The 25,843-nt window shown below is 39.8% G+C and overlaps 1 protein-coding gene and 1 pseudogene across 1 annotated transcript in view; both read left to right on the forward strand.

Annotated features, from left to right (window-relative positions):
• Positions 1-25,843, forward strand: part of LOC126470496 (inositol-pentakisphosphate 2-kinase-like) — a 103,340-nt gene that overhangs the window by 67,081 nt on the left and 10,416 nt on the right. The window contains exons 3-6 of the mRNA XM_050098368.1: positions 9,236-9,422; positions 13,732-13,931; positions 19,413-19,471; positions 25,086-25,158. Of these exons, the coding sequence (XP_049954325.1) occupies positions 9,236-9,422; positions 13,732-13,931; positions 19,413-19,471; positions 25,086-25,158 (519 nt within the window). The remainder of the gene's footprint in view (positions 1-9,235; positions 9,423-13,731; positions 13,932-19,412; positions 19,472-25,085; positions 25,159-25,843) is intronic.
• On the forward strand, positions 7,147-7,264 carry LOC126471943 (5S ribosomal RNA; annotated as a pseudogene).

The following is a 25,843-nucleotide window of genomic DNA, read 5'->3' on the forward strand; positions in this document are numbered from 1 at the left end:
GTCGATATTCCCACTCAGCATCCGCGAACGGAGTAGATCACATCCACGTGAGCGTATTTTCGTTTCAGGTTTCCGAGTGATAATTACACGATCTGTATCCAGACTGTATCCAATTCTTGAGCAAATTCTAAGTTCGAATATAATGTATTTCCTTGTGACAGAAAAGCTTCTTGTTGCAAATCAGCATGGATTTAGAAAGGGTCGCTCACGCAAAACTTAGCTTGCCATTTCCTCATGTGATATCCTGAGGTCCATGAAGGAAGGGAACAGGTAGATTCCACATTCTTAGATTTCCGAAAAGTTATTGTCAAGCTGTCCCACAACAGACCAACGAAAGTCCGAGTATACAGAATACGTTTCCAGAGTTGTTGGAAGACTTTTTAAGTAATAGAAGCCAGTACGTTGTCCTCGAAGGTGAGTGTTCATCGTCAGAGGCCAGGGAAGTCTGATAGGAGCGCTCCTGTTCTCGGTATACATCAATGTACTAATGGACTGAGTGAGTAGGAATCTGCGACTGTTGGTTGATGACGCTGTAGTACATGGGAAAGTATCGTCGTTGAGTGACTGTAGGAGGATACAGGATGAATTAGGCAGAGTGTGATAAATGACAGCTTGCTGTACATGTAGAAAAATGTAAGTTAACCCTTTGAGTACCAGTGATTTCTGCCTGAAACCACCACTTCATTAACTTTTTCTAAGTCGCTGTGCGTTTCGCCTGAAACCGCGGATGCTATTGCAAGGCAGAGACAGCTATTGGTACACTGATGTACCTCTACGAATGTAGTGCATTGTAGCAGTCACTTACAGCGTTCGAATCAACAGTTCGCGCAGAGATTGTGCTACGTAGTTGTAGGAGATTGCCACATGTGGTTCTTTTTATAGTGATTGATCATATTGAGAAGATCATTGACAGTGAACGTAAGGAAATCTTAAGTTATTGTAACCTAAATTTGAGTTTATACTTTTATGACTTGTTTCAAAATGAAACCACTTGAGCAATATGTACTTTTGATATAAAATTTAAGGCCTGTTTTTGCGTGTTTTAGACACTATGATTTCATGGAAGTTTCGAGATGTGGGATTGTGTCTAGCAAAAGAGCGTAACCTTTCAAATATATCTCACGAAATTATGGGTGGTTAGAAATTTTGGTTTAAAAGTGAAACAATCTCGTTAAAAGAATCTGATTGTTTATTTTTTTGCCAGTTTCTTCTTGTATTCGTTACTTACTACGATAACAAAGGTTAATTTTTGAAAAATTTTAAAATTAAATTTTTTATATATTATTGGGAGCCAAAGGGTTAATGCTGATGAGTAGAACAAACACTCCTGTAATGTTCGAATACAGTATTAGTGGTGCACTGCATGGCAGAGTCAAGTTGATTAAATATATAGGCGTAACGTTGCAAAGCAGTATGATAGGGAACGAGCACGTTAGGACGGTAGTGGGGAAGGAGAATTGTCGACTTGGTTGGGAGAGTTTTAGGTAAATGGGAGCTCATCTATAAAGGAGATCGCCCACAGAGCGCTAGTGCGACCCCTTCTGATTTCGTATCACCACCAGCTCGGATTAAAGGAAAACATCGAATCAATTCGGAGACGACCTGCTAGATTTGTTACAGGGAGGGGCGATCACTACGTGAGTCTTACGGAGATGCTTTTTTGAACTCAAATGGGAATCTCTGGAACGAAGACGACGTTTTTTCGCGAAATAGATTGAGCAAATTTAGAGAACCGGCATTTGGAGCTGACCGCAGAACTCTTCTACAGGGTGTTTCAAAAATGACCGGTATATTTGAAACGGCAATAAAAACTAAACGAGCAGCGATAGAAATACACCGTTTGTTGCAATATGCTTGGGACAACAGTACATTTTCAGGCGGACAAACTTTCGAAATTACAGTAGTTACAATTTTCAACAACAGATGGCGCTGCGGTCTGGGAAACTCTATAGTACGATATTTTCCACATATCCACCATGCGTAGCAATAATATGGCGTAGTCTCTGAATGAAATTACCCGAAACCTTTGACAACGTGTCTGGCGGAATGGCTTCACATGCAGATGAGATGTACTGCTTCGGCTGTTCAATTGTTTCTGGATTCTGGCGGTACACCTGGTCTTTCAAGTGTCCCTACAGAAAGAAGTCACAGGGGTTCATGTCTGGCGAATAGGGAGGCCAATCCACGCCGCTTCCTGTATGTTTCGGATAGCCCAAAGCAATCACACGATCATCGAAATATTCATTCAGGAAATTAAAGACGTCGGCCGTGCGATGTGGCCGGGCACCATCTTGCATAAACCACGAGGTGTTCGCAGTGTCGTCTAAGGCACCGCCACAAATTCACGAAGAATGTCCAGATAGCGTGATGCAGTAATCGTTTCGGATCTGCAAAATGGGCCAATGATTCCTTTGGAAGAAATGGCGGCCCAGACCAGTACTTTTTGAGGATGCAGGGACGATGGGACTGCAACATGGGGCTTTTCGGTTTCCCATATGCGCCAGTTCTGTTTATTGACGAAGCCGTCCAGGTAAAAATAAGCTTCGTCAGTAAACCAAATGCTGCCCACATGCATATCGCCGTCATCAATCCTGTGCGCTATATCGTTAGCGAATGTCTCTCGTGCAGCAATGGTAGCGGCGCTGAGGGGTTGCCGCGTTTGAATTTTGTATGGACAGAGGTGTAAACTCTGGCGCATGAGACGATACGTGGACGTTGGCGTCATTTGGACCGCAGCTGCAACACGGCGAACGGAAACCCGAGGCCGCTGTTGGATCACCTGCTGCACTAGCTGCGCGTTGCCCTCTGTGGTTGCCGTACGCGGTTGCCCTACCTTTCCAGCATGTTCATCCGTCACGTTCCCAGTCCGTTGAAATTTTTCAAACAGATCCTTTATTGTATCGCCTTTCGGTCCTTTGGTTACATTAAACCTCCGTTGAAAACTTCGTCTTGTTGCAACAACACTGTGTTCTAGGCGGTGGAATTCCAACACCAGAAAAATCCTCTGTTCTAAGGAATAAACCATGTTGTCTACAGCACACTTGCACGTTGTGAACAGCACACGCTTACAGCAGAAAGACGACGTACAGAATGGCGCACCCACAGACTGCGTTGTTTTCTATATCTTTCACATCACTTGCAGCGCCATCTGTTGTTGAAAATTGTAACTACTGTAATTTCGAAAGTTTGTCCGCCTGAAAATGTACTGTTGTCCCAAGCATATTGCAACAAACGGTGTATTTCTATCGCTGCTCGTTTAGTTTTTATTGCCGTTTCAAATATACCGGTCATTTTTGAAACACCCTGTACTACCGCTAACGTGCATTTCGCGCAAGAGGCGCGAGAACAGGATAATTAGGGTTCGTACGGTGGCATATATACAGTCGTTTTCCCTCGTTGCATTTGCTAGTGGAACAGGAAAGGTAATGACTAGAAGTGGTACTAGGTTTTCTCCACCACGCATACCGTGGCTTGCGGAGGGTGCATGTAGATGTAGATGAGTCTGGTCACAAACAGCGTTTCTTCATGCTGCAGAGCCCGCAAAGTGGCACGTTTCCAAGGTTATCCCACAATTACGCAACAAGTGCATTCTTCATTGGATTTTCACTCTGTATTTTGCCACACGTGCAGCAAAAGACATCGAATTCGGCGCCGAGACACGATTCATTCACACATCGTACTCCATAAATCTCATCATACGGTAATCTCCCGGGACTTGATACATTAATAGGCAGTTGTATGTACATTAGCTGGCTGGTTATGTAAAGTATAATAACACTCACTTACGACGAGTGCTAATGAAGTTGCATTGATAATTATGGGAATTACTTCGACATTACTTTAGATACGTAGAGGAACTCGGCGAACAGGCTCAGAGGACTCCGCGATTCCGACAGGCAGCCGTGTCATCCTGTGTCATATGGCGTGACTAGGATGTGGTATGGAGGGACATGTGGTCAGCACGCCGCTTTCCAGACCTTGCAGCCGCTGCTTCTCATTCAGGTTGCTCCTCGTATGGCCTCACGAGGCTGAGGGCACCCAGTCCAGTCGTCCCACCAAGGAAAAGTCCCTGACAATACCAGGAGTGCAATCCGGAAATCCATGTGGCAGTCACACGCTGACCTCTCGGCTACAGAGGCAGGCGTTACATTACGTGTTAACAGAAATTCAGATACAAGGAAAATTGCGATTCCTCTTCCTCTTACACAACTGAGTTGCTGTTTTAATCTATTACTTGATAATAAGCACTGACGTAACTTCACTGATTTCACAGAACACTGCCAGCTGTTTGTCGTAAAAGAGAAAAATTTGTATAATATCAGTTTCAGTGCCAAACGAAATTTACATTCCCAAGGCCAAAACAATGCTAATATTATAAATTCGGAAGTAATTCTATCTGCTACGTTTTCACGACGAAACAGTAGAACCGATTTTGATGGAGTTTAGTACGGAGATAGCTTGAACCCTGTGGAGGAACATGGGCTACCTTAGAAAGTAAAAATAGTATTATTAATATTTTTAAATATGATATACGCGAAAGGGATGTGGACGACGCATTTTGACTATCAAATTTATTTAATATGTTACTGCACAGTTCTGTAAGAATAAATCTATTTTTGACCTATTATTTAACAATAATAATAGAAAGTACACTATTCACCATTATAACTGCAACGCCAGGAAGGATAGCAAATGGCAGAGTTATACTTCTTGTGTGACTACGCTACGGTACAGCAGGAAGAATATGTTTTTAAATTTGTAGGTGATGTGGGAGTGTATGGGATGCGAAATTTACAGTAAATCTAGCTGGGCATTCAGTCAAAATGATCTCGGATGGCAGATACATGTACATCATTTTATATTGCTTCAGCTCTGTGCTTCTGTTCTTCAGTCATAGAGGAGAGCGCGTGATGGTCTTCTAGTCTCACGGTAACCCGCAACCAAATGTTTTCAGTGGGTTAGAAATCTGGAGAATGTGCTGGTCAGGCCAACAGTCAAATATCGAAGTAGGTTAAGAGGGCATGGGCACCATAACTCTCGCGTTTTATTTATTTATTTATTTATTTATTTTAACATGTCATGGAGAACTCGCAGATGGGACACGGCCACTGGCCTTAACACACACAGATACACTGTCCAGTCACATTACAGGGAGGCGACAAAAATCATGGGATAGCGATATGATCTTATACAGATGGCGGTAGTATCGTGTACACAAAGTATAAAAGGGCAGTGCATTGCCGGAGGTGTCATTTGTACTCAGGTGATTCGTGCGTAAAGGTTTCCGACGTGATTCCATTCCGGAAATCGTTAGAGAAGTCAATATTCCGAGATCCACAGTGACAAGAGTGTGCCGAGAATACCAAATTTCAGGCAGTACCTCTCACCACGGGCAACGTAGTGGCCGATGGCCTTCAAATGGTTCAAATGGCTCTGAGCACTATGGGACTCAACTGCTGAGGTCATTAGTCCCCTAGAACGTAGAACTAGTTAAACCTAACTAACCTAAGGACATCACAAACATCCATGCCCGAGGCAGGATTCGAACCTGCGACCGTAGCGGTCTTGCGGTTCCAGACTGCAGCGCCTTTAACCGCACGGCCACTTCGGCCGGCTCGATGGCCTTCACTTGACTACCGAGAGGAGCGGCGTTTGTGTAGAGTTGTCAGTGCTAACAGACAAGCAACACTGCAGAAATCAATGTAGGATGTATGACGAAGGTCCCGTTAGGTCAGTGCGGTGAAATCTGACGTTAATGGACTGTGGCAGCACACGACCGACGCAAGTGCCTTTGCTAACAGCACGACATGGCTTGCGGTGCCTCTTCTGGACTCGTAACCATATCGGTTGCACCCTAGACGACAGGAAAACCGTGGCCTGGTCAGATGAGTCCCGATTTCAGTTGGTAAGAGCTGGTGGTGGGGTTAGAGTGTGGTGCAGACCCCACGAAACCACGGACCCAGGTTGTCGACAAGGCACTGTGCAAGCTGGTAGTGGCTCTATAATGGTGTGGGCTGTGTTTATATGGAATGAACTGGGTCCTCTGGTCCAACTGAACCGATCATTCACTTTAAATGGGTATGTGCGGCTACTTGGAGGCCATTTCCAGCCATTCATGGACTTCATGTTCCCGCACAACGATGAAGATTTTATTGATGACAGTTTGGCATGTCACTGGACCACAACTGTTCACGACTGGTTTGAAGAATATTCTGCACTTCCCACGACGTGTTGAGTCCATGCCACTTCGAGTTACTGCACTAAGCCGGACAAAAGGAGGTCAGACGCGATATTAGGAGACATCCCATGACTTTTGTCATCTCATTGTAATGTGACCGCCTGTCAAAAGCCCTAATAACCATCTTTTGTAACGCGGACCGCCGAGAGACTTGCAGGAAGAGAGATAGTGAAGTTGTAGAAGGTACCGACAGGGATGTGGAACCATGCTGACTGCATTGCCGTGACCAGCTGTTCTAGGTTTCTCGGTTGAGAATCCATGGCGGGAGTAGCCCGATTGAGGTGGACCCAAAGATTCTTTACTGGGTTTTAATCCTGGGACTCTGGTGGCCAAGGGAGCACGGAAAACACATCCTAGTGGCCTTCGAAATATGCACCTACACTGCGAGCTGTATGACACGTTGCATTGTCATACCGGTAGATGCCACCGTGCCAAGATTGGACATGGTCCCCGAGGATAGATGCATACTTGTGCTGGTCCAGTCTGCGTTGCAGAATTACGAGATCACTCAGGGAATGCCACGAAAACATTCTCGAAACTATAACGCACCCTCCTCCAGCCTGGACCCCTCTGACGATCTGCATTCAGACATTTCGCGCCGTACACACATAAAACGTGCTTCACCTGAATAGGCCACATGTCACCACAGCTGGAGTGATGATTAACGCTTTTTAACGGGAATGCTTTAGAATTAGTATGTGTAGGGATAATCTTGTCACGCTGTTGTCAGTTTCTGCTCTTATTGTCAGAATTGGAGGCTTAAGATTTAAAGAATTATTGATTTTAATTGTCAATGAAAAACGCTCTAATATATTATAAACGGAAAAAATTACTTTACACAGCTTTATTGAGTAACCTTCTTGGACAACAATGCAGGAAAAAATAATATTACCGTAAATTTCACTAATGGCAACGGCCTTGCCGCAGTGGATACACCGGTTCCCGTGAGATCACCGAAGTTAAGCGCTGTCGGGCGTGGCCGGCACTTGGATGGGTGCCCATCCGGGTCGCCATGCGCTGTTGCCGTTTTTCGGGGTTCACTCAGCCTCGTACTAATTGAGGAGCTACTCGACTGAATAGTAGCGGCTCCGGTCACAGTAAACCATCATTACGACCGGGAGAACGGTGTGCTGACCACACGCCCCATCTAACAGCATCCTCAGCTGAGGATGACAAGGCGGTCGGATGGTCCCGATGGGCCACTTGTGGCCTGAAGACGGAGTGCTTTTACATTTCACTAATAAAGGGTGACAATAAAGTACGTTAACATTTGAAAAAGCATTAATTCACGAAATAATGTACGTAGAGAGGTAAAAAGTGACATACACGCCTGAAACGACGTAGGGTTTTGTTGAAGCCAAAAAAGAGTGCAAAAACTGGCCAACAGATGGTGGTGGACAGCAACACGTCAGTGATGCCGCATGAGAATCGCCTGTAAAATGAACTGTAGTGAGAAAGAGAGTCACATGCCCCGACAACTGCGGACTATTGACTTTACCGGAAGAGACGCTGATAGTGAAGCTTTACTATCAGAATGGAGAATCCGCTATTGCAGCTTTACGACGCTATCGTTATAAGAAGGGTATTCGCGGGTAAACATTTTATGACAAGTATCACTGTGGAGAAAATGATCACGAAGTTCGAATCCACGGGTTGTTTAGATGATCGGCCCCATACTGGGCGACCAGACACATGTTCTACTGCTGCTATGACCGTTCAGGAGGAAACTAAAAGTTTAGCGGGTTCATCTCCGCATGGTGAAATCAGCGCTCGTGAAGTCGCATTCTGCTCACTACTGTTTGGAGAGCTTTAAGGCGTACCCTCCAGTGCTATCCGTACAAAAATCTAGCGTCATCATGAACTGTTTAGCCACCGATTATGTGACGCGGAGAGCATTTGCGTTGTCGACGCTTCAAAAAATGGAGGAACATGACGATTGGTTGTCTAACATGTTGTGGACCAACAGAACACATTTCATACTCCGCGGGTCTGTCAACACCCCCATTTTGGGAATCTGGGCTACCAAAAATCCCAGAACTCTCATGGAAACTCCATTTACCTCATCATTCGTGATCGGATACTTTTTCTGCTGGATGCTGGTTTTCAAACTGTTCAGTGTGACAGGGTGCGAGGTACGCCGACATGTTACAGAATCGCATCATCCCTAGCTTGGCTGATAACACCTGCTGGAGGGTACGACATTTATGCAGGATGGCGCTCCGCCCCATATTGCTACACGCCAGGAAGATCTCTGCACACATCGTTTGGTGTGATCATGTGCTGAGCAGCCCCTTCCGTCATGCCTGGACTCCCAGGTCCCCAGACCTCAATCTGTGTTGTTATTGTTTGTGGTATTGCCTGAAGTCGCGAGTCTACTGCAGTCGTCCGGCTTCATTAGGGATGCTAAAAGACAACATATGACTTCAGTTTCTCACTATACCTACAGATGCGCTGTACAGTGCTGTACACAAATTGTTCTTCGACTGTTGATATTGTTGATTAATGGCGGCCGATATGTTGACCGTTTGTTATAAAGAACATCGCCTTTGCTAAAAACCAATTGTTATGCTAATCATTGCTTTTCTATAATATGAAGAACCATCTGTTGTGCACTTTTTTGGTTTCAATAAAACCCCATGTCATTTCGAGCATGTAGGCTATGTCAGTTTTTACTTCTCTACCTACAGTTTTCCGTGAAGCTTTGAATTTTCAAATGTTAATAGACTTTTGGGTTACCCTGTACTTTCTCATCATCATATTTATGTTGAACTGTTCAACTTAAACTAGTTAGTTTATTTGTTAATTTCATGTTTCACGGATCAATTTGCAAGATAAATCGAAATGATGTGGAACGAGCCATTTTACATTTACATCGCAAATTAATTTGTAATGTGGCTACATGCTGACATTTTTAAGGAGAATGTAAAAATACTACATATAATCAATAACTGCACTTTCAAAAGAGATAACGTTGTTTGATGCACATTTTCGTTTCAGGATTTTAAAGTTCTTCGTTTTCGTAAGAGCAGCAATTTGACGGACCAGCACCTGCTGCTAGAATATTTGTACACCAAGCACATTATAGAACCTATGCTTCGTGGCTTTGTCCAGGTTCCTGTTGTTATCTACATGAAGGGTGAACATATTATCAAGTTACAGGAGGCCATGAAAAAGTGTAGACCAGGTCTGTAACTAAACATAATTCCTTGTTATAAAATTTCTTTTCTTCCCATTGTGCATGACATATGGGTGCAGATGATATTCTTGTTCTGATAACAGCTGGTCATCACCTCATCCTTGTTTGATTAACGGAGTTAGCTCTACAATATAAAGTACATTAACATAGCTTTAAAATCATGACGATGACAATGTTTGTGGATTTAAAGGGACTGAATGTCTAGATTCTTTGTCCCAAAACCTATTTACGAATCAGCAGTACTGGGTGTGACACTTTCTTTACCTTCCAGTTTTTTGAACAGTTGAGTTCTTGCACATTAAGACTTTTGAAATTGTGTTTATGGGAGCAGGTTCTGATGCCATTTACTAATGTTCACTCTAAGTTCACGAATCTATATCTACATGCACATCACTACTCTGCAATTCACACTTAATGCACTTAATGCCTGGCAGAGGATGCGTCGAACGGGAATGACTTTCGGACTATTTCTCTAACATTCCACTCTTGAACAGCGCGTGGGAAAAACGGAGACTTAAATCTTTGCGTGTGAGCTCTGATTCCTCTCATTTATTACAATGAACATTTCTCCCTTTATAAATGGGCTTGAACAAAATATTTACTGTTTCATGACAGTACAAAATAAGCTACCGTTCTGTGAACTTCTTCGATATCCTCCATGAGTCCTATCTGGCAAATCTCATATGGCACAGCAGTACTCTAGCAGAGGACGGGCAAGCATAGTGTAGTAGCAACTTTAGTGAGTTTGTTGCATCTTCTAAGTGTTCTGCCAATAAAACGCAGTCTTCGGTTTGCCTTACCACAGTATTGTCCATGGGATGGTTCCACTTTAAGATGTTCGTAACTGTAATCGCTAGGTATTTGTTTGAACTGACAGCCTTTAGATTTTTGCGTTTTATCATGTAACTCTAACAGATTCCTTTTAGTACTCATGTGAATAGCCTACACTTTTAATTATTTAGTGTCAGTTGTCACTTTTCACACCATATACATATCTTGTCTAAGTGATTCCCTATCTCTTAGGCAATGCTAGGCTTACTTAAAATTACTATAAGACTGCCACAAATTCCTGCTGAGTATGAGTTTTTGTCCAACAATAACATTGTGAATGTCTGCAATACATACTCTAAGGGGGGGGGGGGGGGACTGTGCTCCACAAAGGAATTATCCAAGTGGGATGCAAATCAGTAGATTCAATGTACATGTACAGACAAACAAGTACTAACAATTTCAGAAAAATTGGTTGATTTATTCCAGAGAAAGGGCTTCACAAACTGAGCAAGTCGATAACATGTTGGACCACCTCTGGCCCTTATGCAAGTAGTTAGAATATCGTTGACGTAGCACAGTGCTTCAAGAGTGCTACGAATGACAATCGAAGGGGAGTTGCACCCCAGAAGACCATCACTCCTGGTTGTTGGGCTGTATTGCAGGATACAGTCAGTTGGGTATCCCACCACTGTCTGGAGCATCTCCAGACATGTCTTCGGTCTGGAATCTCATTGGCTAGAGTAGAATTGTCTTCAGCAATGAGTCCCACTGTGAACTGACCTTCGATGACCAACAAAGATGTGTCTGGAGACTCTCGGACAACGGTGGGTGCCGACCGGACTGTCGCCTGCCATATGGCTCAACAACCAGGAGTGATAGTCTGTGGTGCCATTTCTTTTCATAGCAGGACCCCTTTGGCAGTCATTCACAGTGTCCTTACAGCACAGCATTACGTCACCGATATTCTATGCCCCATTTTGTTGCCCTTAATGCAAGCCAACCTGAGCCTACGTTTCAGCAAGATAACGCCCACCAGCACATTGCGAGTTTCTACTGCTTGTCTTCATGCTTTCCAAACCCTGTCTTGGCCAGAAAGCTCGCCAGATCTCTCACCTATTGAGAATATTTGGGGGGTTATGGGCAAGACCCTCCAAACAGCTAGGGATTTTAGTGATTTAATGCGCCAATTGGACAGAAATTTGGCATGATTTCCCTCAGGAGACAGCCAACAACTCTTTCAATCAATGGCAAATGAATAATTGCTTGCATAAGGTCCAAGGTGAACTAAAGCGCTATTGACTTGCTGAATTTATAGAGCTCTTTCTCTGGAATAAATCATCCAGTTACTCTGAAATTGTAAGCACTTCTTTGTCTGTATATGTACATCACATCTATCATTTTCCGTACCATTCAGATAATTTTTTCATGGTGTTTCTTCTTTTTTTTCATTACTGAATATTGAAGCTGTTCAATTAAAATCAATCATGTTTCATAACTATGGGTAGCTTCCCCACACCCCACTCTGAGATTCCTTTCATGTCTTCCATTCATTAGATCACTGGTATTCTCAGTAAAATTAACAGTGTAATGTGTATGTCAAGTTATTATGCTGGTTTCGAGGTTCAGTTCATCCTGAAATATACCATGTAATGTGCTTGTGCAGTAGCATCTAAATCACAAGATTTCTTCAGTCATTTATGAGGGGATCTTGTTGTCCTTTGTCTATTAATGAGAAAGGAAACCAAAAGAATTCGTAAATAATCACTCAATATGTTTCACATTTTAGTGTGAAAAATGTGGCTGCTCAAGTGCAGATTAAAAGCTGTTTAGCAACATGTGCATGGCATGAGCAATAATATTAAAATGGAATCTAGTATGTGTATCTACAAGAAAGTATTTTCTTTTGTCATAAACAGTGTAATGAGTAAAAGTAACCACTCATTGTATAGTTTTGCAATTAATAGGCACATTAACAAGACTGAAGATATTCCTGAGCTTTCAGACAATGCCCTTCTTCAGAAATGTCCAAGACAAAACACATATACAAATACATGATACATGGTCATGACCTTCTACATTGTTCAGACATCATAACCCAATGTGCCCCTAATCCATCAACTACTACTTCCATGAATTTGTTACAAAGCAGCAGCATCCGCATCTCCCAGTGCCACCCACCTGCATCAACTGAATCAAGGCCTTCACCAGGGCTTGTACTGCTTATCATCATCACACCTGGAAAAAAGAAAAATCCTTCACATATTCCTTTTCTCTTTGCCTAAAATATTCTGTCACCAACCCAATCTGAGAAATTTCCTTGTCCATTATTATGCTACACCTACACCAAACCTCTTGTACATGAATCATGTCATTGTGAGAGGCCAAGATACAAGATCTATTATACACCCATCCAAAACATTCTATTTCTGTCCTATTCACAGGGATATTGTACTTTATCAGAGGCAATGCCACCCGTGAAAGCAGTCATGTGGTAACTCTGCTACAACTTGTTCACAGCCTTTTGTGTAGCAATGAGTGCCAACCAGCTTTCTTTCCATATGAATAGCCACTGCCAAACTATGTCCAAAAGCAAAGTTAGCCATCCAGTTGCTCCTGAGCACAACATTCACAACTTCAGTGGTTGATTCATTGTCTTTGCCCTTTGATTAGATCATTTGCATCCCTTCACCCTCTTAACAGCATCTCTGAATTACAAAAATTGGAGCTGTCCCTGCAATGAATCCTTCAATACTGCAGTCCTACTGGCCTCAGTCTCTACTAGCTCCAATTAAATATTCACCTCCACCATTGTCCATTCCTTGCACTTCATCCCATTAATCTACATGATTACATAAACTATCACATGTCTATATACCATTAACCTGCACTCAAAGTTTACTCTCTGAAATATCCTCTGTGCTATTCCTCTCCCCACCCCCCCTCTCCCCTCCAAATATACTCCTCTGCTTCATCATGTGTTATAGGCAACATCCTCTGTCTGCCCCAGGGTGATCTCACTGGGGCCATTTTCATGCCCTGTTCCCTTTCTGCCTCTGTATCCCATCTGTCAGCCACACATCCCTACAACTCCCTCCTCCCCTCCTTACCTACCAGTTTCTTTTATCCACAACACTCAACATTAATCTAGATTCACACTTTACTGTCTGCAGTCTTCCTTTTCTACTATTCAAGCAACTGAATTATGTTTTGTCCTTTATAAATCATAGTATCACTATAATGAAATAAACAAAACAGGAAAGTCTATAAAACTATTTCAGGGAAACATTAGTGTAGAGTAATAATAGAGTTGTTACGTTTTACTGTCCATTAACTAGAGTTAAACAAGGCCATGATGTATAGGGCAGAGTGGAAAGACACTGTTAAAAACTGAAAGTCTGATGTAGACCCATTGAACCATCTGCATATTGTCTTATTTGATAGCTAAGTTAAGATATATTAGAACCTAAGTGATAATGTTTGACAGCGAAGAATAGCAATTTTGTGAATGTAGATTTTCTTGTTCCAGTGCATCGTCAAAACAAAAGTATTAGTTCCAATTTTGTAATGATGTTTAATGACTACACAAAACTACCACCTGAAATTGTTTACAAGAAACAGAATCCACTGCCAGTCTTCTGTGTTGAGCTGAAACCAAAACAGGGTTGGCTGCACCCAGATGACAGATACTTGCCTAAGTGTAAATACTGTGCCAATCAGTATCTCAAGGTATGTTACTTTATAGTTACTGTATTTCATCTTATATTATAATGATATATTGCACAAAACACTTTGTCTTATAGTATTATTAACAAAAATAGTCGATCCATCATAAATTAAGAAAGAAATGGACATCACATAATACAATAAAACCAGAACTTAACAGCAAATGGTTCACATATAATTGAATGAACACAAAAATTCACAATAAATACATCAAAAGGAATAAGTTAAATCAAATACTCCAGACAAAATTATTTTTACAAACCTAACCTTTGAAGAAGTTAGTACAAAAATAGAACAAACATTATCAAATCAAAACATTTTATTTGTCTGAAGACAACATTGCCACTACATGATACATTGTCTGGTAGAGGTTATTTCTTTACAGAATATAATTTTAAAACATAATATAGAATTTTACATATTAAATTTATGTAAACATAAATTTACACTTTTATATTACACAGATTATAATGTACAACAATTAGTTCATATTCTAATTAAATTATTAAATCATTTATACTGTTATCTATAAATTCCTCACCATTATAGAAAGTCTTTCTTTTTAGCCATGATTTGATAACCATTTTAAAATTATTGTGCAGCAGTTCCTTTACACTTCAGAAACAGCATACCAATGTGTGCAAAATTATTTTATTACTATTAGTCTTGGATAGCCTATTTCAGAGGACATTTATTAGGTTTCTGTCCATGGTTCTGTAAGTAAGGCCTAGTTCTATATACACTCTCATGCAAAAAAATTATGCATGACAAAAGAATTATCCAAATAGGATGGAAATTGGTAGATGTAATGCATATGTACAAACAAACAAGTGATCAATGTTAGACAAACAAGTCACAAAATTACAGAAAAATTGGATGGTATATTCAAGAGAAAGAACTTCACAAACCAAGCAAATCAATAATGCATTGGTCCATCTCTGGCTCATATGCAAGCAGTTATTCAGCTTGGCATTCAAAGAGCTGTTGGATGTCTGCCTGAGGCGTACTGTACGAAATTCTCCAACTGGTGCAGTAGATTGTCAAAATTCTGAGCTGGTTGGAGGGCCCTGCCCATAATGTTCTGAAAACAAGAAGAAACTCATGCCATGTGTGGACAGGCACTATTTTGATGAAATGTAAGCCCATTAAGGGTAACAAAAAGGGGCATAGAATATTGTCATTGTACTGCTGTACTATAAAGGTATCATGGATGACAACAAAAGGGGTCCTGCTATGAGATGAAATGACACCCCATACCATCACTATTGGTTGTCAGGCCATATGGTGGGCAACTATCAGATTGGTTTCCCACCACCATCCAGGATGTCTCCAGACACGTCTTTGCTGGTCACTGGGTCTAAGTTCAATGTGAGGCTCATCACTGAAGACAATTCTACTCCAACCAATGAGATTCCAGGTCAAAGACTTGTCTGGACCAAAGTGGACAGCAGTAGAATACCAACCCGACTGTCACCTACAAAATGGCCCAACAACCAGGAGAAATAGCCCGCAGTGTTATTTCTTTTCATAGCAGGATCTCTATGTTGTTATCTTACAGCACAGCGGTATGTCTACAATATTCAATGCCCCATTTTGTTGCCCTTCATGGCAAGCCAATCTGGGCATACATTTTAGCAAGATAATGCCCACACCCACATGGCAAGAGTTTCTACTGTTTATCTTCGTGCTTTCCAAATCCTACCCTAGCCAACAAGATCGCCAACCGAGCGAGGTGGCGCAGTGGTTAGCACACTGGACTCGCATTCGGGAGGACGATGGTTCAATCCCGTCTCCAGCCATCCTGATTTAGGTTTTCCGTGATTTCCCTAAATCGTTTCAGGCAAATGCCGGGATGGTTCCTTTGAAAGGGCACGGCCGATTTCCTTCCCAATTCTTCCCTAACCCGAGCTTGCGCTCCGTCTCTAATGACCTCGTTGTCGACGGGACGTTAAACACTAACCACCACCGCCAAGATCGCCAGATCTCTTCCAAATTCAGAACATTTGAAGCATTATGGGCAGAGTCTCCAACCAGCTTGGGATTTTGATCATGTAATGCAACAACTGGACAGAATTTGGCACACTATCTCTCACAAGGACAGCCAACAACTGTGTCAATTAGTACCAAAGCAAATAACTGCATGCATAAGGGCCAGAGGCGGGCCAACGCATTATTGACTTGCTCAGTTTGTGAAGCTCTTTCTCTTGAATAAACCATCCTACTTTTTCTGAAATTGTAATCATTTGTTTGTCAGTATATATACTTCACATCTACTGATTTTCATCCCATTCAGAAAACACATTTGTGATGCACCTTTTTTTGTGTTGTAGTGTGTATGTGCATTCTCTTTGGCATAAACAAGTATGTACAAACTGGGAACAATAAGCATTTTGTAACTGGTGAATTATTTTTTTACAAGAAGTTTTCTTTGTTAGCCCAAGCTCAAGTGTGTATGGAAAAATGAATAATAGGCCATCAGAAGGTGATTTTGATTGACACAGCTTTTTAATTTTCTTATCAGATACACTACACCAGATAACTTATTGCAAACTTTTTCCATCTGGATATTCCAGTTTAACTTACTGTCAAGATGGATGCCACTTTAAGTGTCTTTTCCTTGAGATTGTGCAGGTCAGTATCAGGAGTCCTGAGGGAGAAAAGTATGTGTTCTGTTTTATTCTCATTTAGCTTAAATCTTACGTGAACTATTGAGTTGGCTCTTTCATCAAGAACACATGCATCTGTATCATGGTCTTTTCTTCTGTAGGAGATGTGATGAAAGTGGTGTCATCTGCATACATTACTGCTTTACATGGTAGAAGATTTGCCAAGTCATTTAACATATAACAAACGGAAAAGGTCCCAGCACAGAAACTTGTGTAACTTCATAACTTACATTCAGAAATTGAGGTGTTTTGCTTGGATTTATAATCACCAATTGTTTTCTGTTAGCTAAATATAATCTCAAAAGTGCTAACTCATTTCATTTTATTACACAATATGCTATTTTGCTGATTAAGAAACATTTAATGAAAAAATGTCATTTACAGTGATTGTTTATCTGTTCTCTTTTTAACTTTCCTCTTTACCAGTTGCACTAAACAGTTAACATGGGTGATATGCTGCAGTGTAATCCCCACAAAATATCTACATCACCTACACACAGTTTTTCCAGTGTTTTGCTTCCACTTCTTTGTGAACTCAATACATTAGTGTTGTTGTTAATTGTTATTTGTCTTTTGTTTAAGTCAGAAGGAGATTTCTGACATCTTGGACTTCAACTGCAGCCAAGGCACCATGTTTTCAGTCTTATAATTTAAAGTCACCACAGACTGTTGAAGTGATTTTTAAACACAACTGTATTACACAGACTCTTGTTACAACTGTTAACAATAGCTTCATGTAGGTTCCACAATTTTACCTTTCCAGTAGGCATTTTATACTCCAGTAAATCTTTATATGTAATATTTGTGTTAATTGTAATAACAGGGCTGATTGCTGAGCATGAAATTAGTTGACTTTATATTTCACTCATTTTGTCATATTTCTAACAACATACATTGGTGTGGCAAAAGGCATGGGATACTTCCTACTATCATGTTGGACCTCCTTTCACCTGGCATAGTGCAGCAACTTAATGTGACCTTGACTTAAAAAGTTGTTGGAAGTTTCCTGCAGGAATGCTGAGCCATGCTGCCTCTACAGATCTCTATAATTGCAAAATTGTTGCCAGTGCAGGATTTTGTGCATAAATTGATGTCTCAATTATGTCACATAAATGTTCAATGGGAATCATGTCGGGCAGTCTGGATGATCACAACATTTGCTCAAATTCCAGAATGTTCGTTAAACCAATTGTAAAAGATTGTGATCTGGTGACATGGGGCATTGTCAACCATAAAAAATTCTGTCCTTGTTTGGGAATTTGAATTTCATGAATGCGTGCAAATGGTTTCTAGGTAGCCAAACATTTCCAGTCAATGAGCAGTTCATTTGGATCATAGGACCCAGTCCATTCCATGTAAATACAGCCCACAACATTATGGAGCCACCACTAGTTCACACAATGCTTTGTTGACAACTTGGGTCCATGGTTTTGTGGGGCCTGCACCACACTTGATCCCAACCATGAGCTCTTACCAACTGAAATTGTGACTCCTCTGACCAGACCATGGTTTTCCAGTCATCTCAGGTCCAAACAGTGTAGTCACGAGCCCGAGAGAGATGCTTCAGGTGATGTCAAGTTGGTAGCAGAAAAACCCATGTTGATTGTCTGCTGCCATAGCCCATTAATGCCAGATTTCACCATTCTGTCCTAACGGATACGTTCATCATACACCCCACATTGATTTCTGTGGTTATTTCATGCAGTATTGCATGTATGTTAACACAGACAACACTGCACAAATGTCGGTTTTCGCTGCCATTAAGTAAAGGCTTTTAATTACTGCATTATTCATGGTGAGAGGTAATGCCTGAAATTTGATATCCTTGCATACACTTGACTCTGTGGATCTTGGAATATTGAATTTCCTAAAGATTTCTAAAATGGAATGCCCTGTGTTTCTGGCTCCAACCTATGTGTGCATATCAATATCCTATGACTTTTGTTACTTCAGTGTAAATAGTAATGATGTTTGAACTGTCAACAGATTGCTCTAAAATTTATGTACTCATTAAATATGCTCATTTATTAGCTGTCATGTGCAATGTAGGAGCCACTTATCCACATACATCTCTATTCATTTCTTGTGCTACTCAAAATAATCGAGTACATCATTTCTGTGAGGTTTTACAGAAACTCAGCGATTTCATATTTGGTTGAGCACAAGAAAAAACCTATAGCAAGCTGCTCTTTCATTATCAGTCAGTTGATCAAGCAAATTCAAACTTTTTCTTGGTGTAAAGACAATGTTTCAGATCATAAAACTATCACGTTATGACAAATAGTTCTTTATTAATATAAAGAATCTTGCTGCTTTGCCTTTAGGCTTCAGATAATTAATTTATGAAAAGATTTGGAAAACCCATTGCTCTTACGACAGTCATAAATGCTTTGATTTTTTTGTATGATTACTCATAGATTGCTTGTTCCTAACCTAATGATGAGTTTTGTGTGTAAACTATATACAATTCTAACCCTACTGAAACATTTCAGTACATAAGAATTAACTTTTTCTATTTATTGTCAGCTTATAATGAAAACCTCATATCTCAGAAAAGTTATGTATTGTTTTTCTCATTTAACATGGTTGCCTAGCAATATACTTGTTTTCTTTTTTTTCTTACTATAATGCAGCATACCTGTCGTTGGATTACTAATAGCTGACATACAAGGCTTTGTACCTAATAACGCAATAAAAATCATTGTGGATTTTTTTTGTTTTTTTGGGTATGATTTTTTAATTCTAAGCTTATGTGCTGTTGGTGATCGGTTTATTTGTTCAATTGATTTACATATAACATTTTTCTTTGTAATTCCAGGTAATGGAAAACAGTGTCAGATGTCAAAGCAGATACTGCCCTTATGATCTGTTCTCAGGGTAAGTGGTTTTCTTAAAAGAGCAATTTATTATGTTATTACTTTGTAGAGTTCTATACTTTCATCCTTGTCTTCTTAAGAATGAAAAATACAGTTTTTTTTCTTCATTACTCAAAGAAGTAAAATTATCTGAGGCGTACATTTTCTACAGGGAATTATAAAACATTAACAGAAATTATGGTTTTTCTCTTGGCTATTATCCATAATTTATAATGATAATGTGTACTTGATTGTGGGAACTATGGACACATATTTTTGATGAAATCTTCAGTTGTGCATAAGTGATAATGATGATAACAATATTTTATTTTGACATATTTATGCAATGTCACTTACTTATTTTGTTACGAATTCAAAATTGAGGGCAGCAAAGCAAAACAGAGATGCTTAACTTTATATTTGAACATTCCTTTACAAAGGAAAAATTGAGAAATATTGCCTTACGTAATTCTTGCACCACTGCAAATATGAATGAAATAGATATTAGTGTCAGTGGCACTGAGAAACGGCTTACATTGTTCAAATTAAACCAGCTCCAGGGTCCAATGGAATATCTGTCAGATTCCATAGAAGATTTATCACAGAGTTAGCCCTCATTTTATCCAGAAGATACTATAGATCCCCTGCTCAAAACCCTGTGCTCAGTAGTTGGAAGAAACCACAAGTCATACCCAGCTACAAGAAAGGGGGAGGGGGGGGGGAGGGGGGGAATACAGCCTCAATTAATGACAAAATCTCATTAGGAAACAGGATACATTTTCCACATGTATTGGATTCCAGTCAATCTTTTGTAAGTGAAGTGAGAGCAGTCAGTTTGATTTAAACAGAACAATACCAAACATATATCAGTACCTGCCATATGACTCTAGTTACATACTTCAGCAGAGGAATGTCTACTACAAGCAAACAAATGAAGACTATTCTATTGATATTATTTCTTCCACTTCATGTGGAGTTCCATAATGGTAAAAGAGGTAGTACATTTATCCTAAAAGAAACGCATTCAAACCCACTGTGGGTGAGTTCATATGGCCTTCTTACACTATAAAAACACAGCTGTCATACACTGTTTGAAGATGATAAGTGTTATCCACCAGTATACTGCAGCATAACCTAACAGAAAGCAAACTATTATGGCATGTGTTGCATTAAGCTAAATAACTCGGAGTAATTACTTCTGCCAGATCCTCATCTCCTAACTTCCAAACTTCACAGAAGTTCTCCCATGAAACTTATGGGACTAGAACTTCTGTAAGAAAGGAGATGAAGAACTAGTGGTGGTGAAGCTGTGAGAGCAGGTCGTGAGTCATGCTTGGGTAGCTCAGTTGGTCGAGCACTTGCCTATGAAAAGCAAAGGTCCCAAGATTGAGTCTTGGCTCAGCACACAGTTTTAATCTGCATGGAAGTTTCATATCAGCACACACTCCACTGCAGAACAAAATTTCATTCTGAAAACTGTCCTCAGGCTGTGTCTAAGCCATGTCTCCACATTATCCTTTATTCCAAAAGTGTTAGTCCTGTAAGTTTCACAGGAAAACCTCTGTGAAGTTTGGAAGGTAGGAGATTTGGAACTAGTGGAAGCAAAGCTGTGAGGGAGGGCCCTGAGTTGTGCTTTGGAAGCTCAGTTGGTTGAACACTTGCTCACAAAAGGCAAAGGTCCTGAATTCAAATCTCAGTCTGACACACAGTTGTGATCTGCTAGACAGTTTCATATAGTGAGCACTCCACCACAGAGTGAAAATCATTGTGATCGCATAAGGTAGTTGGAGATCAATATATAATGTTGGTGTAGGCAGACACTGAAGTAGTGTAAAGTAGACTGTAGCTAATCTTTTACTGACCCAGGTGGCCTGCTCATACATCATAGTGCCATGGACCCACCAGATGTCATAGCAGTTACACAGATTGATTATGTATTTTCCATATCAGTGGCTGTTGAAATAACTATTGTCAATCACATAACCTGTTAGTGTAACACAGTACCTTTTCTGTTCAAACATATGGCTTTCACTGAAAGTACTGTAAACTTGTTTGTCTGACTTAGGATAAGACTTAGGATAAGACATGTTGGTGCTCCACACAGACATAGCATTCCACATGGATTATTTATTATCAGTCCCAGTCATAAATTCCATGCATCTGTAACACCAGGTCTCTTGATGGACACTACTTATTCTTAATTTTGTGTATTGTGTGAAATATAATTATTTATGTGTTATTTCTCCAACATCATGACACTCTTGGCAATGCATACCATACATATAATAGAAAGTTCAGATATCTGATGTCTTCTTCCACCAGTTTCTTCTTCTATCTGTTCATCTGAAGAATAAATTGTACAAGCATATTGGAACAGCTGTTCCTGTACATTCCCTGTGAGTGCTGTAGCTCTTACATGTGGCTTGGACTCTATGTCCTAAGGTGATGAGTACATCAATGTATGCACTGTATGGAGGCTACTACTAGCAAGAGATACAGATCAGGTGTGTTTTCTTTTAGTATATGGAATCTCGAGGGTAGTATCTGAATTCATCTTCATAAGAATGTCTGGGAATGGTAGTTCAACTGTTTTTCATCCACATGCTAAATATGATGTTCATATGTTAGCAGCCGAGATGTACAACAATTGCATCTGGCATTTTTCACCATATGGCTTAACAGCAAAAGTATCATCCACATACTCATAGGCATATAGTTTCCAGAGCTATTTTTTCAGAGTGGTCCATATGTAAATTTGTAGCTTCTGGAGCTGGAGGAGATGCCATACTCACTCCATCAATTTATTCAATGAACTTAGCATCAAAATGGAAGTAAACGACAGGGATAGAGTGTCAGTACCGTTTAACTGTGTGCTTGCTGCAGTGACACTGAAGCAGATTGAGGAGTATTCTAATAGAATCTGCATGATTAAAGCTGTGACATCAAAGCTGACCAGAAGCTGCATCATTCACTGTCTATTAGAGATTACTTCCTACAGGAACATGTCATTTCACCAGATGATGACAAGTAAGGAAGCTGTCAAAATGTTTCTTCTAGAAAATTGTTACGTGGCTGACTGCTGTGGATTTCCTCAGTGACATTCTTCTAGAGAGCATGCATCTTTATTTAGTGCATCTCTCCTGTTGACAAAATAATGACAAAACATATTCTTTAGTACTCCAGTTGTTTGACCTTTGTGAAGAAACACATCCTTTTCCCAAGACAGATATTGAGAATAATGCACAAACTCTTTTCACCTTCTCCCTCTCATGGACCTTCCCATGGGAGGGGATGGATGGAAACACCTTTGCACAAGAAAACTGTGCTAGTAGAAAGCTACTGCATAGCAGTCCAACAAGTTCATTTGACTAAAAGAGACTTGCTTCTAGAATGTCAATATTCACAACATGTAGACCATCATCAACTTAATGGAGATGGAGATGAATGCAGTGATAACATTTGCATATTCCAAAGATTAAAAATTTGTCCCAATTCCAAGAACACTGCCAAAATGGAAATCATCAGCTGTTGGAAGCAAGTCTCAGTAGGTCCCCTCAAAAGCTGTCAAACAGGTAATAATGAAGATCTGCAGAGTCATCAAAAAAGCCAAAATGTTGGAGACTAAAACTTCCACACAGAACAGTCCTACACATAGCTGTCACAGCTCCAGGAAAGGCAGTGCAGTTGTATTGACAGTCAGATGACAACTGGTAGAAAATTGTTACAACAGTTACCAGAAAAATGTATAAATCTTGACCTTCTCAAACTGGACAACAGTTTCGAAATAAGTTTAGCATGGGATCCTGCAGTACTAAAAATTCATCTAGACTGTTATTGACTGAGTGTGATGCAGCATCAGGTTGAATGGACATATAACATCATGCCTCAATACCTATATCCACCACCATCAGTCTTCACCACTAACTGGACACTCTTCTGAATGTATAGCTAACCTTGTCAGAGATGAAGGGAGTGGTCCATAATCCAAAGAAGATCACATGTTACAGAAATAGAGTGCCTCACCTGAAGATGATGGCTTGAAAACTTATTAGAAGGTTGCTTCAAGGCCACACTATTATTTAGCTGATAGTTCAAGAAGATTTTAAAAGTGAAATTTGTCAAAAAGTTTCTATTCTGATGTAACACACAATCTTTTAAAGAAACATGATTTAGTCAATTTTGTCATATTAAATTGCAGAAGAGTTTGTCTGCTGCTATGGCATGCTTCATATTCCAGTCCTTTGCCATTTTAGTGGAGTACTTTCCTTTTGTTGAAGGAAATATTAATTAGCATTTTGGCCTCTCAAATGAATTTACTGCATTCCAATTAAACATCTATGTGATTCTCAAGGCAAATAAAGAGGTGAGGTTTCTGTTTTTTCTAAATTTTATGCAGATTATTAACAAACTAACCCTGAATAAATGGGACATCTTTTCTTTTCCCAAAACTGTAGAGTAAACAGGACTTCATCAAAGTAAACAGACATTGAAACTAATCAAGTTTTTAGGAGAATAATTACTATTCATTGTACATGCATCTTTTTGACATGACTAGTCATGCCCTGATTTAAGGAAGAGTGCTTGGGAGGAAGGGATATTAACTTTAGTTGAATGCTATCAATATCCTCTCTTGGTAATTTAGTCAGAGTGCAACACTTCTTACCAATTAATATTGAAAGTTCTCCCCACTGACACATTCTGCTATAATGTAGTGTTAATCTTGTATGTTTTATTAACAAATAAAAATATGAGCTACAAAATATTTGATGACCTACCCTCCACGACATGATGACAATTGCATGTTGAACGTCTCTAAAATATTTCAGTGTCTGAGTTGCTTATAGGACCATAGTGAAATGTGATTTTCTGTGACACAATGACAACATCACAGGGACTGCACTCAGATTCTTATTCAACTGCCCATTCTTTTCTTTGAATTCTCTCAATTACTCTGACAAGTGGTGGGGTGGTGCCTTTGATAAAATTGTCACTGGTTCTCTACCCCACTCTTACTTGCTGAGCTGGTGCATCAGCATAAATTACCCAGTTGTTTGTAAACAATCAGCAGGAAACATTCACATGTTCTTTCAATCTTAAAATTGTAATAAAGCTGTTATTTACAGACAAAAAGTGAATAGAAATGAAGCCAATATTCGAAGATAAATGAATGCTGAATAATCATTCAAATCCACAAAAACATTTAGCTGTTACAATAAAGCAGTGTAAAATTAATTTCTTTCATCCTTCCAGTCAGACCACCATCATTCAGCCATGGATGAATTTAAAATACTTAAGATCATGTGCTCCCCTTCCAAAAGAATGTAATAAATGACTTTAGTACAATCCATTTGCAAGGGTTTCACATATGTTCTATGTTATCTTGTAAACACCTTATTGTTTTATGATGAAAAGTTATCATACAGAAATTCTACTTGTATAATGTTAAGTGAATTTTCAATAACTATGGCCAATACAAAATTCTTATTTGTCGATAATCTCATTGTTTCTTACTTTCTTCTGAAATTAATTCAGCTGATAAGTAACGCATCAGAAGCTCAATTTATGTGCAGCATGTAATACAAATTTCCTTAGAATTAAGAAAAGTTACTTAACACTGTTGCTTTTTCCCCCCTCAGGAATTACACACGAATGAAGAAAGCAATTCACAATTTACTGTCAACTCCTCAAAACAATTTAAGGATATTTAAGGTAATAATTAGATGTTAACCATAGTTGAATTCTTAAAAATAATACACTGAAAACAGAAAATTGAAGTAGGTGGAGAGGAAATTATGAGCTAACTAATACAATAGTGATAGATAAAATAAGTGTAAAACAAAAGATAAAAATCCTTCAAAGCATGGGTATAATAATGTAAGGAAATAATAGCTTAAAAAATTTCTGATAAAAGAATGTGCTGTTTAGGTTACTTTTTCCTCTAAAGCTACTGACAGATACCACAGTGGCCATGAAGAGCACTGGATATACATATCAAAATACTGTGTATAATGATTAATACAAGTCTGCAGGCCTGTTCACTTAATTGCTCAATTGGATATATAATATTTAGTGTATTGATGTTCATACACAAATATTTTTAGTTCACTGATGAAAATCTCCAGTCTGTTGTAGTATCTCCAGCAGAACTTCTTCTGCTCATTCAGCACTTAACATTCAAATTAGCTTGTGATTTTGAACAATGGAGCATACATTTTAAAATTTACTGACAGAATATGGTCATTACCTCACTTCAAACCACCAACTATATCACTAAACTGATTAGTCCCATATCATATGTAAACATCATTAAGTGGAGCAAGAAAATAGCACTGTACTGTACATGAATACCTGTGCATAACACTGACTAGTGAGATGCTGAAGAGCAGTGTTGAGT

Source organism: Schistocerca serialis, chromosome 3, assembly GCF_023864345.2.
Source record: "Schistocerca serialis cubense isolate TAMUIC-IGC-003099 chromosome 3, iqSchSeri2.2, whole genome shotgun sequence".
Lineage (NCBI taxonomy): Eukaryota > Metazoa > Arthropoda > Insecta > Orthoptera > Acrididae > Schistocerca > Schistocerca serialis.